The following is a 19,102-nucleotide window of genomic DNA, read 5'->3' on the forward strand; positions in this document are numbered from 1 at the left end:
CAGTAGGACAATGACCCCAAACAAACTTCAAGGAGCACCTAGAAATGGATGGAAACAAAGCACTGGACAGTTCCGAAGTGGCCAGCAATGAGTCCGGATTTAAATCCCATTAAACACATGTGGAGAGATCTTAAAATTGCTGTTGGGAGAAGGCACCCTTCAAGTATGAGACACCTGGAGCCGTTTGCAAAAGAAGAGTGGTCCAAAATTCCAGTTGAGAGGTGTAAGAAGCTTTTTGATGGCTATAGGAAGTGATTGATTGCAGTTATTTATTCCAAAGGGTGTGCAGCAAAATATTAAAATGAGGGTGCCAACAATTTTTTCTGGCCCATTTTTGGGGTTTTGTGTGAAATTATGTCCAATTTGCCTTTTTTCTCTGTTGTTGTTCCAATACAGACAAAGGAAATACACATAATTTATAACAAAACATGTGTAATTGTAATAATTTTCTTGGAGAAATACTTACATAGTTTGTAAAGCCGAATAAAGACTTGCGTCCATCAAGTTCGACCTGTAAGTTCTGTAGTTGCTAAAGTTGATCCAGAGGATCCATTCATTTTCTGGAATAATTTCAAAGATGCCAACACTTTTGGCCATGACTGTATATATTACACTATATAGACAAAAGTACCAGGACACTTACACATTTCAAGTGAAGTAAGAGCTCTGTGCAGATCATTCAAGTTCTTTCACATCAAACTTACCCAACAATGCCTTTATGGACCTTGTTTTGTGACGCGCCCAGGGGATGGGGATGTCTCGGTACCCGGGCTTTTACCTGGTTTGGGGATGTCGCGGTGGTCGGCTCCCGGGCCCGTACCCTGGGGTCACTCTTGAAAAAGGGGATTGGAACTTGGATAAAATAAATAAACAGTTTGTGACGCCACCTGTGGTACCTGGTAATGATTACCAGCGCTGCTTCAGACCTCCGGGGGCATTGGGATGGCAGCTGTGCAACACCCAGGAGTTCTATGACAGCCTGCAGCCGCAGGGCATCACATTTGTACACTGGGACACAGTCTTACTGGAACAGAAAAGGATTTTACCCAATCTGTTCCCACGGAGTTGGAAGCATATAATTGACCAAAATGTCTTGGTTAAGCAGAATCATTAAGATTTCCCTTCACTGCAACCAAGAGGCGTAGACCAAACCCTGAGAAACAACCTAATGGCGTCATCCCTCCTCCACCAAACTTTACAGCTGGCACTATGCAGTCAGGTAGGTACAGTTCTCCTGGCAATGGCCAAGCCTAAACTCATCCATCAGGTTGCCAGATTAAGAAACATGACTGGTTACACCAAAGAACACAATTACCCTGCTTCAGAGTCTAGTACTGGCAAGCTTTACACCACTCTATCCGACATTACTGTATTGTGCTTGGTGATGTAAGTGTGGCACCCCAGGGGTCTGGTTTTCCACAGTAACAGCAATGTTATGTCTGAGAGCAGGTGGGAGGTCTCTTGGTCAGGGATCGTATGCATGCCACACCTCCTGCCCAGTCCTGGGAGGGGAAGAACTTCCCCTATATAAACCTAGGGCTGAGGCAGGGTGAGTGAGTAGAGAAGAAGCAGAGAAAAGAAGCAAATATAGGAAGAAACAACAGGAGCTCTGTGGGAGCAGTGTTACAAGGAGTCAGGGGCTGGCAGCTGCAGAGCTCGCCCTGACTGAGAAGTTATCACCGGACCCGGAGTCCGAGGCTGTGGGGACTAACTCCTATCCAGCAGCAGAAACCGACCGGCAGGGGATTGCAGGTCCTCTGGCCCAGAAACCCGAAGGCCCCGAGTCACCGGCCATACGGGTGAGCACCACACGGTACACTCAGGGACGTGGGCTACTTATACCCGCCTCTAGCAAGGTAGCCAGAAGAGTATCGTTAGTTTGGGAGGCCTACCACTCCGCCTGACTAGGGGAGATCCCATCTGCTCAAGGACTGACCAGGCCCCAATCGCTAGCCAGTACTCCGGGAGGGTCTATCTTTGTCACCAGTAAAGACCCTGAACTACACAGTACCGTCTCCGAGTGGTTCCTGCTACCCCCATCATCCACGTCGGCTGCCCTGAGGCCATACCCCTCCCGTTGGGGGTTATACTATCACGCTGCACAATCCTACCACCGGCCTCAGCGGTCTGCCCTGCAGCAGCAGCTCCCTGGCTGCACTCAACGGGTGGCGTAGTCGTCCAACATCTACCGCTAAAACAGCGCCACTTAGTCTGACTCCCTGGGCACGGACCGGATCACCGCCACGAGACTACAACCCTCAACAGATCCGGCTCCGGGTAAGCTCCCGCGTGCGCAACGCAGCGCGACACAGGCCCAGGGGCGCGTCAACTTTTGGCGTAGTCGGCAGGATTTCGTGCCCGCAACCACCGGGTACTGCGTGCCTGAAAAAGACTGTGAAAACTTACCCGTGGTGAAGATTCCCGCCATCCGGCGCCATCTTCCGCTTTCTTCCCGCCATCGGTGGAGTTTTCCCGCCATCCGGCGCCATCTTCGGCCTTCTTCCCGCCATCCGTGGAGTTTTCCCGCCATTGGACGCCATCTTGAGGACGCCGCGCGGGAAGAAGAGGGGTGTGGACTCCGAAAACGCGCGAGAACTGAAGCCCCGCCTCACGTCCGGACGTTGCGTAAGGTCCTGGAAGGAGCCCAGCAGACGCCGACGTCACAGGAGCGCGACGGAAGGTCCTGAACCCTGACGATCCACTGCGGAGCCGCGGCTTACGGAAGAGGATCATCGCAAGGTAGGCCACGGTCCACTAGGGGGGAGAAGGATGTCGGATACGGAGGAGAGCTTCACCGCTCCAACCCCCGCCAGCGCCACCGCTGTTGCGGTCATGCCTTTCACCATGCCCTATATCCCGGGGGCAGCCTGGCTACCCCAGTACTCAGGGGAGTCACATACCCTGCAGGACTTTAGAGAAAAACTGGATAGCCTCTTCCAGGTGTACCCCCTCACAGAAGAGCAAAAAGTAAGCATCCTGGTGGCCCAATTAACCGGGGCAGCCCAAAGGGAGGTAAAGTCCTGGCCACTTGGGGGGAGGACTGTCGCAGGGATACTAACCCGGCTGAGGGACACCTTTGATACCCGCACCTCAGCCGAGATCAAGCTTAGATTCTACGGGTGCAAACAGCGGGCACATGAGAGTATAAGGGACTATGCCCTGAACCTACAAGAGGCCCTGAGAGCCATTAAGCAGACCGACCCTGACGGCGTGGGAGACGAGGACAGGCTGTTAACTGAACAATTTATAGAGGGTTTATATTGCAATGCCCACCGAACCCAGTTGCGGGCAATGGCCTTACAGGACCCTCATCTGGGATTTGCACAGTTCAAGGACAGAGCCATCCGGGTGCTCCGAGAACCGGCACCAGGTGGCGTTGTGACCCACAGACGCCCCACTACCACCTACCAACAGGAGGCGGCGCCCTTGTCGGCAGGGCCTGTGGGAGCTGATGCGCAGGCTTTGAACAATGACTCAGCTCCAGACCTGCACCATCAGGTCCAAGAGCTAGCTAAAAGCGTTGCTGCGCTAACCCGAACTGTGCAGTCTTTACAGGTTTCCACTCCAGGGAAGATCCAGCTGGCATCCGGACCGGAGGACATCCCGTGGCGTCGACCAAGGAGGACCCCACCGGCCAGAGGAAGACCCAGCGACCGATACAACGAGGACGGACGACCCATCTGCTGCCGCTGTAATCAACCCGGACATATGGCAAGGTACTGTCCTTTAAACTGGCACAACCTAGGGTAGAGGGCCAACCCCTAGGAATAAGATCATCAGGCCCATCAAACTGGCGCGACAAATATGTGGGAGGACGTCCAGTCTTGCCTGTGGTACTGGATGGCATTCCTATGAGTGCCCTACTGGACACCGGGTCACAGGTCACCACCATCCCGTACGTGCTCTGCAAGCAGTACTGGAATGACTCGGATATTACCCGCTACCCTGACGACGACTTGAGTATCATCGCCAGCAATGGTCAGCCCGTGCCACAGATCGGATTTAAAGAGGTGACCATTAAAATTGGTAGAGTTGAACTGGCAGCACAGGGACTGATCATTGTAGACATTGACAAACACGAGAGTCACCCAAAGATAACTCTAGGAACTAATGTAATTGAAAATTGTCTTGCAGAGGTGATTTTCCTTTTACAGCAGGTTGCCAAGAACGCCAGCTCCGGCGAGCAGCGAGTGCTCCAAAAAGAGATCCGGGCACTGATGCGACGGCAACAGGTGGAACTCTCCGGCGGTGAGATTGGTAGCGTGAGAATGTGTGACCCTTTCCCTATTGCCATGCCCCCAAAAAGTGAAATGATGATTTGGTGCCGGGCAGCTATTGGTCTGAGAGGTAGAGATTACCAGGCAATGGTAGAACCAGTTTACTCAGACAGTAGGCCCACCATCTTGACAGCACGGGGGGTGGTTAATGTACGCCATGGGAGGGTGCCCGTTCGCATAATCAATATCGGGAAGAGGGAAGTGTACCTGCCCCGGTATGCCACGCTAGCCAAATTATATATCATTAACCAAAATGCTATACAATCTGTGGAACCCTTGCCTCCATCTCACCCGGAGGAAGGTAACGGCTCTAAGAAAACAATGGAGGACTGGTGTCAGCAACTACATTTGGGTACTGACTCCACTCCCTCACATCAGAAACAGGGAGTCTATCGGGTGGTTCAAGAGTACGAGAGAGTGTTTAGTAAACACCCGTTAGACTTCGGGCGAGTCAAGGGGGTAGAACACCACATCCCCACGGGAGACCATCCTCCCATAAAAGAGAGGTATCGACCCGTACCCCCTGCACACTACCAACACGCCAAGGGGATGCTTAGAGACATGAAGGAGGCTGGGGTGATCAGGGATAGCTGTAGCCCCTGGGCAGCTCCACTAGTCTTAGTCAAAAAGAAAGACAACACCATGAGGATGTGTGTAGATTACCGGAAAATCAACCGTATCACACACAAGGATGCGTACCCCTTACCAAGGATAGAGGAGTCTTTGGCTGCTTTAAGATCTGCTAACTTCTTCTCTACCTTGGATCTCACTAGTGGGTACTGGCAGGTTCCTGTAGCAGAGGCGGACCGGGAGAAGACCGCATTCACCACCCCGATGGGACTTAGCGAGTTTACCTGCATGCCGTTCGGACTCTGCAACGCACCAGGAACCTTCCAACGATTAATGGAGTGCTGTCTGGGCCATAGAAACTTCGAGACGGTCCTGTTGTACCTGGACGATGTCATCGTATATTCTAAGACTTATGAGGACCACCTGAAACACCTGGCGGAAGTGTTCGAAGCTCTGGCAAGCTACGGCCTAAAGGTGAAACCCTCCAAGTGTCACCTCCTGAAACCAAAGGTGCAGTACCTGGGACACGTGGGGAGCGCTGACGGAGTGGCTCCCGACCCTGATAAGATCACCGCAATTAAGGAATGGCCAAGTCCCTCCAGTGTAAAGGAAGTGCGGCAGTTCCTCGGGTTGGTAGGCTACTACCGCAGGTTCATCCCCGGTTTCACCAAAAAGGCAGCTCCTATGCAGGACCTCCTGATAGGCCAGTCCCGGAAGGCCAAGAATCAGAAGCCGCCCTTCAGATGGGAGAAGTTGGAAGAGGAGTCCTTCCGCCAGCTGAAGATGGCCCTCACGGGGGATGAAATCCTGGCGTACCCGGATTACAGCCAGCCCTTTATCCTCTACACCGACGCAAGTAACATCGGGCTAGGAGCCGTGCTGTCCCAGATCCAGCAGGGGAAAGAACGAGTAATCGCTTACGCCAGCCGAAAACTGCGACCCACCGAGAGAAACCCTGAGAATTACAGCTCATTTAAGCTAGAGTTCCTGGCAGTGGTGTGGGCAGTCACCGAACGCTTTAAGCACTACCTCGCTTCTTCCCGGTTCGTCGTGTACACGGATAACAACCCGTTGACACACCTGGACACAGCAAGACTCGGTGCCCTAGAGCAGAGATGGATGGCCCGTCTGTCCAACTACGAGTTCACAATCAAATACCGGGCAGGACGCTCCAATACCAACGCGGACGCCCTGTCCAGGATGCCAAACCTACCGGACGTAGGAGAAGATCCAGAGGGACTGGAAGAAGTCGAACTCCCTGCGTTCCACCGGCATGGGACTATCCAGTATTCCCACCGGGTAAGGAGTAAGCAAGCCGCTACGTTTAACCCCTTGCCTCACTACAACTGGGAGGAAACGCAAGACAGTGACCCTGCCGTCCGACAGGTGAAGGAGATGCTGACTCGGCCAGAGGCTCGCCTTGACCCAGACGCTCCGGAGGAAGTCAAGCAACTGTGGGCTGAGAAGAGTCGACTGTTCCTTTATAAGGGGAAGTTGTGCCGCAGAATGGTTAACTCCCGGACGCATTAACTAATCTGGCAAGTAGTGGTGCCACGAAGAGACGCAGCCATGGTGATGGAGGCATACCACGACGGGGCTGGACACTTCGGATGGAAGAAGCTGGAGTTCCTGCTGCGCGAGTGGTTCCACTGGGTAGGCATGAGGGGAACCATCGAGAGGTGGTGCAGAGACTGTGGCCCGTGCAACCTAAGAAGGAAGGACCGTGCCAGCCAGAAGACTCCCCTGCAGTCCATCGTCACCCGGCAGCCGTTGGAACTGGTAGCCTTGGATCATGTAAAACTGACCCCAAGCAGAAGTGGCTACGTCTACGCACTAACCATCGTGGATCACTACTCCCGGTTCTTGGTTGTCGTCCCCATCAAGGACTTAACAGCTCGAACAGCAGCGAGAGCCTTCCAGCAGCATTTCTGCCGTCCACACGGGTACCCGGACCAAGTGTTGACAGACCAGGGACCTGCCTTTGAAGTGGAGGTCTTCCAAGAATTCTGCACTCTGTATGGCTGCCGGAAGATAAGGACGACACCCTATCATCCGCAAACTAATGGACTTTGTGAGAAAATGAACCAGGTGGTAATGGATCTTCTGAAAACGTTGCCCCTGGAAGAACGCAGTCTGTGGCCTGAGAAGCTGCCCGATCTGGTGGACCTATACAACCACATCCCGGTAGGTTCCACCAACTGTACCCCGGCTTACCTAATGAGGGCGAGACCTGGTAAGTTACCTGTTGACCTGGAAATGGGAGTCCTGACACCTGAGGACACTTCACCAGAAGCAGACTGGGACACAGAGAGGCAGCAGCAGTACCGGAGACTACAGGAGAGCGTGGAGCGAAGTCTCTGTCAGGCTAGGGAAAGACAAGAGAAAACTTACAACCAGTATGCTCCCGCTGTTCCCCTGGTACCCGGAGAGCAGGTCTTGAAGAGAAAAAGACGACTCCACAAGTTGGACGACCAGTGGGAGAAGGACCCGTACACCGTACTGCCCTCAAGCCACGACAACCCAAAGGTCTGTACCATCAGTAAAGACGGAGGGGAAACCACAACCATTGTATCCCGGGATCACCTGAAGAAGTGTCCCGAACAGCTACGGAACCCTGAAGAGGAACAAGAAGACCCTCGACCCGTAGAGGAAAGGGAAGACATGGTTAATACTGTGCTCGGAGACTTCCCTCGGTCTTGGACTCAAGTCAATGGTGCAGTTGTGGTACCCGTACTCACCTTCCTCCAACCAGCATCCCAAGCACCTATGGAGCAACAGGTAGAGCTGGAAGAACAGCCGGTCCAGGAGGCAGAAGACCCCACACCAGCAGACCAGGAGGATCAACCCTCTGCTTGCAGTGAGCCTGCCATATCCCTAGTGAGCCAAAGGGCCCGTAGACCGCTGCCCAGTTTACCCTTAACAGCTCCTACACCCTGTAGTTCAGGGCCAGACAGTCAGCTCCGTAGGTCCACTAGGGCCACTAGGGGCCAGTTACCCGCACGTTGGAGGATTTGAAGTGTATAAATTGTTTTATTTGTGGTTACCTGTTTATTGTTGCTTGTGTATAATTATGTGTTTCTAGTTATTTTTAGGAGTCCTTGGTGGATTTACCGGGAATCCTTTGTACATAGTTGGAGCGTAACCCAGGACGGACTAAAGACTGTTAAGGACTCGGGGCAGGACAGACCCCTACCTGGTTACGTCTCCCTGTTTTGGTGAAATGGACACCTTGCTTTCTTCAAAGACTGCACCCGGTTACGGACATGCCGTGACCACCTTTATGTGTTTCTTTATTGTTATTGTTATATCTTGTTATGTTTTTCTAAAATATGTTTAGTCCCGGAGTTCTAAATTTCACTAGGGGGGAATGTGGCACCCCAGGGGTCTGGTTTTTCACAGTAACAGCAATGTTATGTCTGAGAGCAGGTGGGAGGTCTCTTGGTCAGGGATCGTATGCATGCCACACCTCCTGCCCAGTCCTGGGAGGGGAAGAACTTCCCCTATATAAACCTAGGGCTGAGGCAGGCTGAGTGAGTAGAGAAGAAGCAGAGAAAAGAAGCAAATATAGGAAGAAACAACAGGAGCTCTGTGGGAGCAGTGTTACAAGGAGTCAGGGGCTGGCAACTGCAGAGCTCGCCCTGACTGAGAAGTTATCACCGGACCCGGAGTCCGAGGCTGTGGGGACTAACTCCTATCCAGCAGCAGAAACCGACCGGCAGGGGATTGCAGGTCCTCTGGCCCAGAAACCCGAAGGCCCCGAGTCACCGGCCATACGGGTGAGCACCACACGGTACACTCAGGGACGTGGGCTACTTATACCCGCCTCTAGCAAGGTAGCCAGAAGAGTATCGTTAGTTTGGGAGGCCTACCACTCCGCCTGACTAGGGGAGATCCCATCTGCTCAAGGACTGACCAGGCCCCAATCGCTAGCCAGTACTCCGGGAGGGTCTATCTTTGTCACCAGTAAAGACCCTGAACTACACAGTACCGTCTCCGAGTGGTTCCTGCTACCCCCATCATCCACGTCGGCTGCCCTGAGGCCATACCCCTCCCGTTGGGGGTTATACTATCACGCTGCACAATCCTACCACCGGCCTCAGCGGTCTGCCCTGCAGCAGCAGCTCCCTGGCTGCACTCAACGGGTGGCGTAGTCGTCCAACATCTACCGCTAAAACAGCGCCACTTAGTCTGACTCCCTGGGCACGGACCGGATCACCGCCACGAGACTACAACCCTCAACAGATCCGGCTCCGGGTAAGCTCCCGCGTGCGCAACGCAGCGCGACACAGGCCCAGGGGCGCGTCATAAGACTTGTATGCAACTGCTCAGGCATGGAAACCCATGTTATGAAGCTCCTAATGGAGTTTTTCTGCTGATGGTAATGCCAGAGGAGGTTTGGATCTGTCCAGTTATTCAGTCAGCAGAGAGTTGGTGACTTTTATGCACCATGATCCTCAGCACTGGGCGACACTGCTCTGTATCTTAACTTCGTGGCTGAGTTTCTGTGATTCTTAAATGTTTACACTTTTCAATAATACCAATCTTATACATTTGGAAAGTAACAAATGTCATAAACTGACTTGTTACAATGATGACATCCAATTACAGAACAAGGATTGAATTCAGGGAGCTCTTTAGAATGAGCAATTCTTTCACAAATGCTAATACAGGCAAACAAATTAGGGACAGGCTGGATTTTATACACCTGTAGTAATGGGACTGAGTGGGAAACCCGATTTCAAGGATTAACCCCTTAGTGATCACCAATATGACTTAAAACTGACCTGAGTTATAAGTGAAGAGCATCCCCCGATGGGCGAACATGCAGCAGCTGTCAGCTGTACACTATAGCTGACACCCTGCTGCATCAGTTACGATCAGGGTTGGCACAGACTATGGCCATTTAACCTCTTAGATGCTGCAGTCAATAGTGACTACATCATCTAGATGGTTAACAGAGTGTGGGGGGGTGAGGGAGGGGGCTATCTCTTTAACCCCATCGGCACCCTGAGATCATGATTGTGTGGTCCTGACGTTTGCCTTGGCAGCTCATGGCCAACGGCCAACTAAAGGCCTTAGTTAGGTTCTGCCAGATATAGTGACCTGTTCAGAAGTTAGTAACATTTAGGAAGTAAAAATTACATTTTTCATTCCTGTCATGCCACTTTGCATTAATTCATTAATTCCTGAAAAGCACCTGAAAGGTTAACAAACTTACTGACAACAGTTTTCAATATATTGAATTGTGCAGTTTTTAAAATTGTATCACTTTTTAGAGTTTTCCAATATATAGGTCCCCCAAAGTCACTTCAAAACTGAATAGGTCCCCCAAAAAAAAAAGGTTTCTAAGAAAAAAAAATGAAAAATTGCTGCTATATTTTTAAACCTTTTAACATCCTAACAAGGTAAAATAACATTGGTGATGATGTAAAGCAGACATGTGGGAAATGTTCTTTATTAATGTTTTTGTGTGGTATAACTATCTGGATTAAAGGCGATAATCATTCAAAGTTTGAAAATTGCTAATTTATAGAAATTTGTGTCAAATTTCTGATGGTTTTTTATAAATAAATGAAAAACATGTCAACCTAAATTTACCATTATCTTAAAGTATAATGGGTCGCGAAAAAACAACCTCAAAATCACTGGGATATCATAAAGAATTCCAGAGTTATTACTGCGTAAAGTGAAACGTCAGATGTCTAAGGGGTTAAGAGATGTGTCCCAATACTGTAATATAGACAGTTCCTCTATTTCTGTTTTTTTTTTTTGGTTTATGGGAATTAATATCCTTTATATATCAAATTAATTGGCTGATATAAACATACTGCATATACAGATAATTGATTCTTGCTGCTTTTATGAAGATCAGTTCTCAGCAGAGGTGTAATAGGGAGTGCACATGTATACAGGAACCTTATCCATGTTATCCTCTATGGGATATTAATGAGGTGTAGAGTATACGGCCTTTTCCGTTTTCTCAGCTAACATAAGGCAAGGTTTTATGACGGAAAACCTAAGAACAAAGAAATTCTAGAAAATGCGGCAGCAAGTAACAAGAGCTGAGTGCAGTTATTTAAGGGAAATCTCATCGATTTCAGCGAGTGAATGGTGACGTCTCCTGCTCCTCAATGCTAGCTACATAATCTCGCACTCTTGCCTGCCAGCTATGGTTCCAGGATGTGGTTTTCTTTTGTAAATAAACACGTGAAAGCTCTTCAGACTTCACTGGATATGTCATGGGTGAGGCCACAATTAATATGCTGCGCCAGAAACATTCCCTGACAGTCTGGTTCTGCACATTGGTGACGTCTGTTCTGCACTTAACATCCTGACCGTACACTGCTGACAGTAGGAGTAAACAAGCGCAGGTGCCAGAGCCCCTTCCAGGTGGACACTTTGCCAAACTTTTCAGAACATACCTAAAGTTTTCCAGTCCGATAGATTTGAGATGAAGCAGATTTTTAAGGTATTTAATGCAAAGCCGTATATATAAAAAATTCAATGAAAGTATAAACATAACCGAATTAGATATTTCATATATGGCTCCTGATGAAGGAGGCTTTTGCCATATTTAGTGCAGACACGAGCAACTTAGCACAAAAACAGTATAAGGGCCACTTGCTTTCCAATAGCTCAGCATAGACCTCCCCCTTTATGTTTTTCTAACAGTAAACCAGTGACTGTGAGCTTTAACTACTTCTGGACTGCCCATAGATGACAAACATCTGGGAGGTCTGCATTATACTCTGCACCGACACTCTAAAATGTCATAGCTTAGTGTATCAGCTGAACAAGATTGTGCAGCTGTGAGGATGGGAAGCCATCTGTCAGACACAACAGAATTCTCCTTAGAGAAGGCAGAGAGGGTTTATTACCCTCTCTGCCTTTTCTGTCGCTGTAAGCAGCTCATTTATTTTAGAGGTCCTTAGTGGTTATAAAAAAAATATCAAAAACAGACACGTGTTTCCTTCATTTTCTCACTGATATGGGCTGATATTAGCAAAAAAATAAACAAAGAAAGTACGAAAATAAAAGTTAGGCACCATGTATCATGAAAAAAAAAAGCAAAAATAATTTGAATCTCTGAACGAGACACAATTTTACAACTTTTTAAACAACATGTAAGAAAAAAAAAACTAAACTGAAATGTGCCTGGTTAGGAAATGGGGTAAATGGCCTGGTCTTGAACTCGATAGGGTTCTTGAACTCGAAGGGCTGTCCACTACTTTTATATTGTTGACTTATGCACAGTATAGGTCATCAATACAAGAAGGGTGGAGGTCTGACACCCAGCACCACCACATATCAGCTGTCTTCTGCTCCGGAAGCGGTCAAATATAAAAAGAGTATGCAGAGAGGAACAGCACAGGTCCATACTATGTTTAATGCCTGCTGCTGGGTATAGCAGCTTAGTTCCTATTAAAGAGGATAGGAGCAGATCTGAAGAGCCAGGGAGCAGCCACTAAAGTGTACAGAACTGTGTTGTTCTTCTCCGTACAATTTACATCCGGCCACTTCTGGAGGTGATGACTGCTGATCGGTGGGGTTATTATACTCCCACCAATCTTATATCGATGACCTATGTCTGCAGTCACTTGTGAGGATTCTCAAGTATGCACGCTGTGAGGATTTTCTGGTGCCAGCGCCAGGCACAGATGGTCATGTGAACGCAAGTATGTGATATACATACTCCGGCCACATTCCAAGTGTATTGAGCAGGTCCAGAAACAGTTGCATGACCGTCTGCTCCCAGCGCTGACTCCGGAGAATCCTCACAGCCCACGGTGCACGCAATGTGAGGATTCACAAGTCTGCAGTTATAAAGAGTGACTGCAGACTTGTAGCTTAAGACCAGACAACCCCTTTAATATAAAAGAGGTGAACAACCCCTTTAATATAAAAGAGGTGGATAACCTCTTTAAGGTTTATTAGCTCAGTTCCCTGCATGCAAAACAATAGACAGAAGGAAGCAGTTTAAAGTGGTACTGGGTTTCCTTACCTACTTAAGCCTTGTGTATATAATATTTGACGATTTGTTAACCCAAAAGTAAAAAAAAAACACCTGAATGCTGAAAAATAGAAAAAACTATAAAGTATACTCTCCTTAAAGACTCTCTTTAACCCTGCCTGGGTCTCCATGGTTTGTGCTACCTTTTCTGTTCGGTCAGGAATGTGACTACTGCACCCATTAAACATGGCACATCTGTAAAGTGCTGGTTACATCTGTGGCTAGTGGATGTGCAGCAATCTTACACCCCTGAATCCAGAAGAGGAAGCACGTATGCGGCACTTGAGGAGGAGCAAGGGTGAATTTGAAGTGTGAGTAAACTTTATTCATTTTTTTTTAGGTTTTTGGGCATTCTTTTTAAAAATTCAGGGATTAACAACCAATTTTATTAAATAACTAGTTCTACCAATTAAAATGTATTATCCTTTATCTATACTCTCTTACAGAAAAGTTACTTACTCTCAATACCTAGGAGGGTTAAAGAGCTAAAACTTCAAAAAGTTAAACTGCAAAATAAAGTACAATGAATTAATGGCAGAATGGAATACAGTATATTATTGAAAATGCCCCAATTTACCTTGAGAGAATCTTTGCAGTGCTGAAAAAACTGTTTAAAACCTTCGTTTGTGATATTCTGTGAGTCATCATGACAGCGATATAGAGATATTGACTCTGGGTGATGAAGTCCTATACTGACCAGACAGGAATCCTTTAAGGAATGGCAATTTGATACCTTTACTACTTTCCCTAAAAGAAAAACAATCAGAATGACAATTATTAGAAATACAATTTCTGTGGAAGTATAATTTTCAGACTGAGCGTAAAAGAACTTTAGATTCTGCTGTCTTACTTTTTCCTTTGCAATGTTCCTGCAGGTATTGACTGCTTTTAGAGCTCCTCAGGGGTTGTCACTGAGATTTCCAAGACTTTCAAATGGTAAATGAATCTGTTGTCATTTTTGGAAAACTTATTGAGAATAAGGTATTATTTATGGGTTTTTTTTTATTTTTCGTTTATATTCAAGAGTCCTCAGTGGTTTATACCTTTTAATGGCTAACTGAAAAGATGGTAACAAATTGAAAGCTTTGGAAACTACTCAGGTCTCTTCATTAGGCACAGTATAACACAAAATTTGAAGAGTCACATATTTATATACAGCAAGACACAGAAATAATAGATGAGACAAGTGACGTAAGGCAGAACTATTACTATGGGAGAGGGTTAAAAAGTTGTGGCCATAAATATTGGAATAGTTCATAGATAAGGAGTGTGAAAGTTTTATTATCCTGTGATTAAAGTCTGGTCCGGGACTGTGATGCCCTCATAGGTCTGAAGAGCACATTCCTTAGTTGATGTAGATGTAGAATGACAAAAATCCATGCAACACATTCATTCCTGCTCTGAAGGTATGAAAGGTCGTCATGAGTTTATGTAGTGAAAGGGATACAGGTTTATGTAGGGGAGACAGGGCAAAAATTTAGAACAAAGCTGAATTCTCATCGCCTCACAATAAAAGAAAAAAGAATAGATATACCTGTGGCAAAACATTTTTGTATCCCTGATCACAGCATCACGGACATGAAACTACTGGTATTAAAAGGTAATTTCAAATCTCAGAGATATAGGGAATAAAAAAATCATGACGACCTTTGATACCTTCAAAGCAGGAATGAATGTGTCGCATGGATTTATGTCATTCTACATCAACTAAGAAATGTGCTCCTCAGACCTGTGGGGTCATCACAGCCCCGAACCAGACTTTAGTCACAGGATAATAAATCTTTCACACTCCTTATCTATGAACTACTCCAATATTTACAGCCACAGCTGTTTATCCCTCTCCCATAGTAATAGTTCTGCTTTACGTCACTTGTCTCATCTATTGCATTATTTCTGTGTCTTGCTGTGTATAAATATGTGACTCTTCAGATTTTGTGTTATACTGTGCCTGATGAAGAGACTTGAGTAATTTCGAAAGCTTGCAATTTATTACCATCTTTTCAGTTAGCCATTAAAAGGTATCAACCACTGAGGACTCTCAAATTTAAATATTTATCTATTCGTTTATATTCTTAATTATTTTTGTAAATCTTAGGTTTCTTAGGTCTGCTTTCTAAGGAAGTGTTACATGGGTGCTAGCTGGAGATGTCCCATGCACTGCAGATTGATTGCACACTACTTGTCCTATGACACTTTGTTCTTTTGTCCTCCTCTCATTTAAGGGAGAAATATTAGTAGTTTGTTACTGCTGACTGCACTGTCCCTATGCAACCGGCCTAAACATTGTGAGCTTATCTACCTGAGTAACTAGCACCATGAATTCTAGCACTAGGACTGCATGTGGCAAACATATTTTTTTTAGAAAGCAGTTGATCAGTGATAGTGACGTTGTGCTTTGATCCCTCAAAGTTCTGCACATGGCTTGTTTGCCTAAGGTGTTAATGGAGTATTTGTTCTGAATTCTACAATAGGAGTAACACAGTGTACAGATAAGATCTATATGGATTCAACCTAATGAAACCGAATCTGGAACTGTATTATGAAAGGGGGGGTAGTACTAGAATTACTGTAAACATCTATTATGGACCCCTGCATAATCGATAAGGAATAATGGAGCTTTGTTAGGGCGTATTAATACAGTACATTGTTATAGTCGTGCAGCACAAAACTGCAGTACTGCTTTAATGCAAAACATACATTAACATACATAAGGTTTGTAAAGGGAATAAATCATTAGGATCAACCCTTCTAAGCTGACTATATGAGGATATAGGTCATAGGAAGCTGAATAAAATGATACATTGATATCTGCGATCCAATGTTTTATTACTGAGAAATCCATGTTCTTCTTAATATAGACGCAAGTACAATAGCTGTGTGTGCCACCCGGGACAGGAGCAGAGGGGCTGTACACTCCGCTGCTCCGCCGGGATCTCCAGCAAGACGCAGGCCACTTCCGGCCTGCGCCTTGTTGGTGAAAGCGCACACAGGGGACATTAGATGATGAGATGGAGTGACTTCATTGCTCCATCCAGCATCTACTGCTGCACTTCACAAAAGAGGAGACGATGGACGGAAGCTGGGATTAGGTGAGTATAAGCTTCTTTTTTTTTTCAATTCTTCTATTACTGTGTGTGGGTCATAAAATGAAGGTAGGGGCTGCGTTGATTGATGGGGGCAATACAATGAGGGGCTGTACTGATGGGGTATAAAATGAGGGGCTGTGCAGATGGGGAGGATAAACTGAGGGGCTGTGCAGAGGGGGGAATAAAATGATGATCTGTGCAAGGGAGTAATAAAATGAGGGGTTGTGCAGATGGGGCGAATAAAATGAGGTGCTGTGCAGATGGCGAGGGGGATAAAATTAAGGGCCATGCAGATGAGGGGAATAAAATAAGGGGCCTGGCAGATGAGGGGGGAAAAAAATGAGGGTCTGTGCAGATGACGGGGGAATAAAATGAGGGCCTACGGAGAAGGGGGGAATAAAATGATGGGCTATGCAGGGGTGAATAAAATGAGGGCTTGTGCACATGGGGGGAATAAAATAAGGGGCTGTGCAGATAGGGAGGAATAAAATGAAAGGCCCTGCTGGTGGGGGGTGGGGATAAAATGAGGGGCTGTGCAGATGGGAGGGAATAAACTGAGGGGTTTTGCACAGGGGAAGAATAAAATGAGGGTATCCGCAGATGGGGGGGGGGTAAAATGAGAGGCTGTGCAGGGGGGCATAAAATTGAGGGCCTGAGCTGGGGGACATAAAATGAGGGGCTGTGCAGGAGGGCATGAAATGAGAGGCAGAGCGGGATTCATGAAATGAGAGGCTGTGCGGTGGCCATGAAATGAGGGGCTGTGCATTTGGGCTATGACATGAGAGGCTGTGAAGGGGGGACAGCAAAGTACATTGGTGTGAAAAAGTGTTTGCCCTCTTCCTGATTTCTTATTCTTTTGCATGTTTGTCACACTTAAATGTTTCAGATCACAAAAATTTGTTAAATATTAGACAAAGATAACACAAGTAAACACAAGAATGCAGTGTTTAAATGAAGGTCTTTATTATTAAGGGAAAAATAAATCCAAACCTACAGACCCCTGTGTGAAAAAGTGATTGCCCCCTAAACCTAATAACTGGTTGGGCCACCCTTAGCAGAAACAATTGCAATCAAGCGTTTGCGATAACTGGCAATGAGTCTTTTACAACGCTCTGAATGAATTTTGGCCCACTCATCTTTGCAAAATTGTTGTAATTCAACCACATTGGAGGGTTTCCAAGCATTTACCGCCTTTTTAAGGTCATGCCACAGCATCTCAAGCGGATTAAGGTCAGGACTTTGACTAGCCCACTCCAAAGTCTTAATTTTGTTTTTCTTAAGCCATTAAGAGGTGGACTTGCTGGTGTGTTTTGGATCATTGTCCTGCTGCATAACCCAAATGTGCTTCAGCACTTCACAAACAGATGGCCGGACATTCTCCTTCAGGATTTTCTGGTAGACAGCAGAATTCATGGTTCCATTTACCACAGCAAGTCTTCCAGGACCTGAAGCAGCAAAACAGCCCAAAACCATCACACTACCACCACCATATTTTACTGTTGGTATGATGTTCCTTTTCTGAAATGCTGTGATACTTCTATGCCATATGTAATGGGATATATACCTTCCAGAAAGTTAAACTTTTGTATAGACAGTATTCTCCCAAAAGTTTTGGCAATTATCAAGATGTTTTCTGGCAAAACTGAGATGAGCTTTTATGTTCTTTTTGCTCAGCTGTGCTTTTCATGTTGGAGCTCTGCCATGCATACCATTTTGCCCAGTCTCTTTCTTATGAAAATTCATGAAAACTCATTTTCATGAGTCATGAAAACTAACCTTAACTGAGGCAAGTGAGGCATCCAGTTATTTGGATTTTTTGTTGGGCCTTTTGTGTCCTCTTGGATGAGTCATCGTTGCACTGTTGGGGTAATTTTCGTCGGCCTGCATGGTGGGCAGTATGAGGGTATAGTATGAAAAGGGGCACAAAATATATATGGAGAGGGTACAGCATGAAATAGAGGCATAATATGGATAAGGGTTAGCATGGCGGGAGGGCAGTGTGGAGATATAGATAGTGTAATGGAAAATTAGAAAGGGGACAGTCATGGTAAAATCTGTGGTTCATAAGGGAGGATGTTGTGTGGGTTAATGCGACACCAGATACTGGCATAGCTGATAATGGTAGACAGTGTGGAGGTCATATATTGTAGGAGGCTTATTTAGGTCATAATATGAGCAGAATTTTTATGCACAGGGCATTTTAACCCCTTTACAACCCAAGGTGGTTGGAACGTTAATGTACAGGCCAATTTTTACAATTCTGACCACTGTCACTTTATGAGGTAATTACTCTGGAACGCTTCAATGGATCCCCCTGATTCTGAGACTGTTTTTTTCATGACATATTGTACTTCATGATTGTGGTAAAATTTCTTCGATATCACTTGCGTTTATTTGTGAAAAAAATGGAAATTTGGCAAAAATGTAGAAAATTTTGCGATTTTCAAAATTTTTATTTTTATGCCCTTAAATCAGAGAGATATGTCACACAAAATAGTTAATAAATAACATTTCCCACATGTCTATGTGTGACTCACGTGCGTCCTCTGTAAGCCCTTACCTTGGGAGATGGGGGACTCGGAGTCGGGTCCTTTGATGTAGAGGTGGGGTGCAGCCATGGCCCGGACCCGACCCGTGCCCAGGGTCGTCACACTAAAACAAAAGAGATGGTATGGGCTTATCCGGGTTGAGTGGCTGATCTCGACTACGCCACCTGTGGCACCTGGTGAAGGCCACCAGCGCCGCTGCAGTCCGCTGAGGCATGGTGTTATGGCGGCCGTCGTTGTTACTACTCCCCACAGGCGGAGCAGGGCCTCAGGGCAGAGGGACAGCACGACGGGGGTAGTAGTCTAGGAGATCTGGTGCTGCGCAGCGCGGTGTAGTGCAGAATAAAGAGTCCGGAGGCCATAGGGGTGAACTTCCAAGGCTTTACTCACGGAAGAGATGGCAGTAGGAAGGCGACTCCCTGCTCCTCGCGGAGTTCTGCGGTCACCAGAGACGAAGGGGGTCCGAAAACCTCCGAGTAAGTCCAGTGTTAAATCAGGACCCTGCACCAGAGTGTTCCTAGACTTCAGACCGGGTACTTTCCTGTCTGCGTGTGTGTAGATAAGCCGGATCTCCCTCTGAACTTCTCTCAGAAAAAGGGTACGGGTGGCAGC

General features: G+C 46.9%; 1 protein-coding gene across 1 annotated transcript in view; it reads right to left on the reverse strand.

Moving 5' to 3' along the window:
- Nucleotides 1-19,102, reverse strand: part of LOC141253217 (uncharacterized) — a 243,018-nt gene that overhangs the window by 57,476 nt on the left and 166,440 nt on the right. The window contains exon 8 of the mRNA XM_073670911.1: nucleotides 13,436-13,605. Coding sequence (XP_073527012.1) covers nucleotides 13,436-13,605 — 170 coding nt within the window. The remainder of the gene's footprint in view (nucleotides 1-13,435; nucleotides 13,606-19,102) is intronic.

This window comes from Phyllobates terribilis, unplaced genomic scaffold, assembly GCF_046119375.1.
Source record: "Phyllobates terribilis strain yellow unplaced genomic scaffold, ASM4611937v1 Scaffold_1__5_contigs__length_1240528914, whole genome shotgun sequence".
NCBI lineage: Eukaryota > Metazoa > Chordata > Amphibia > Anura > Dendrobatidae > Phyllobates > Phyllobates terribilis.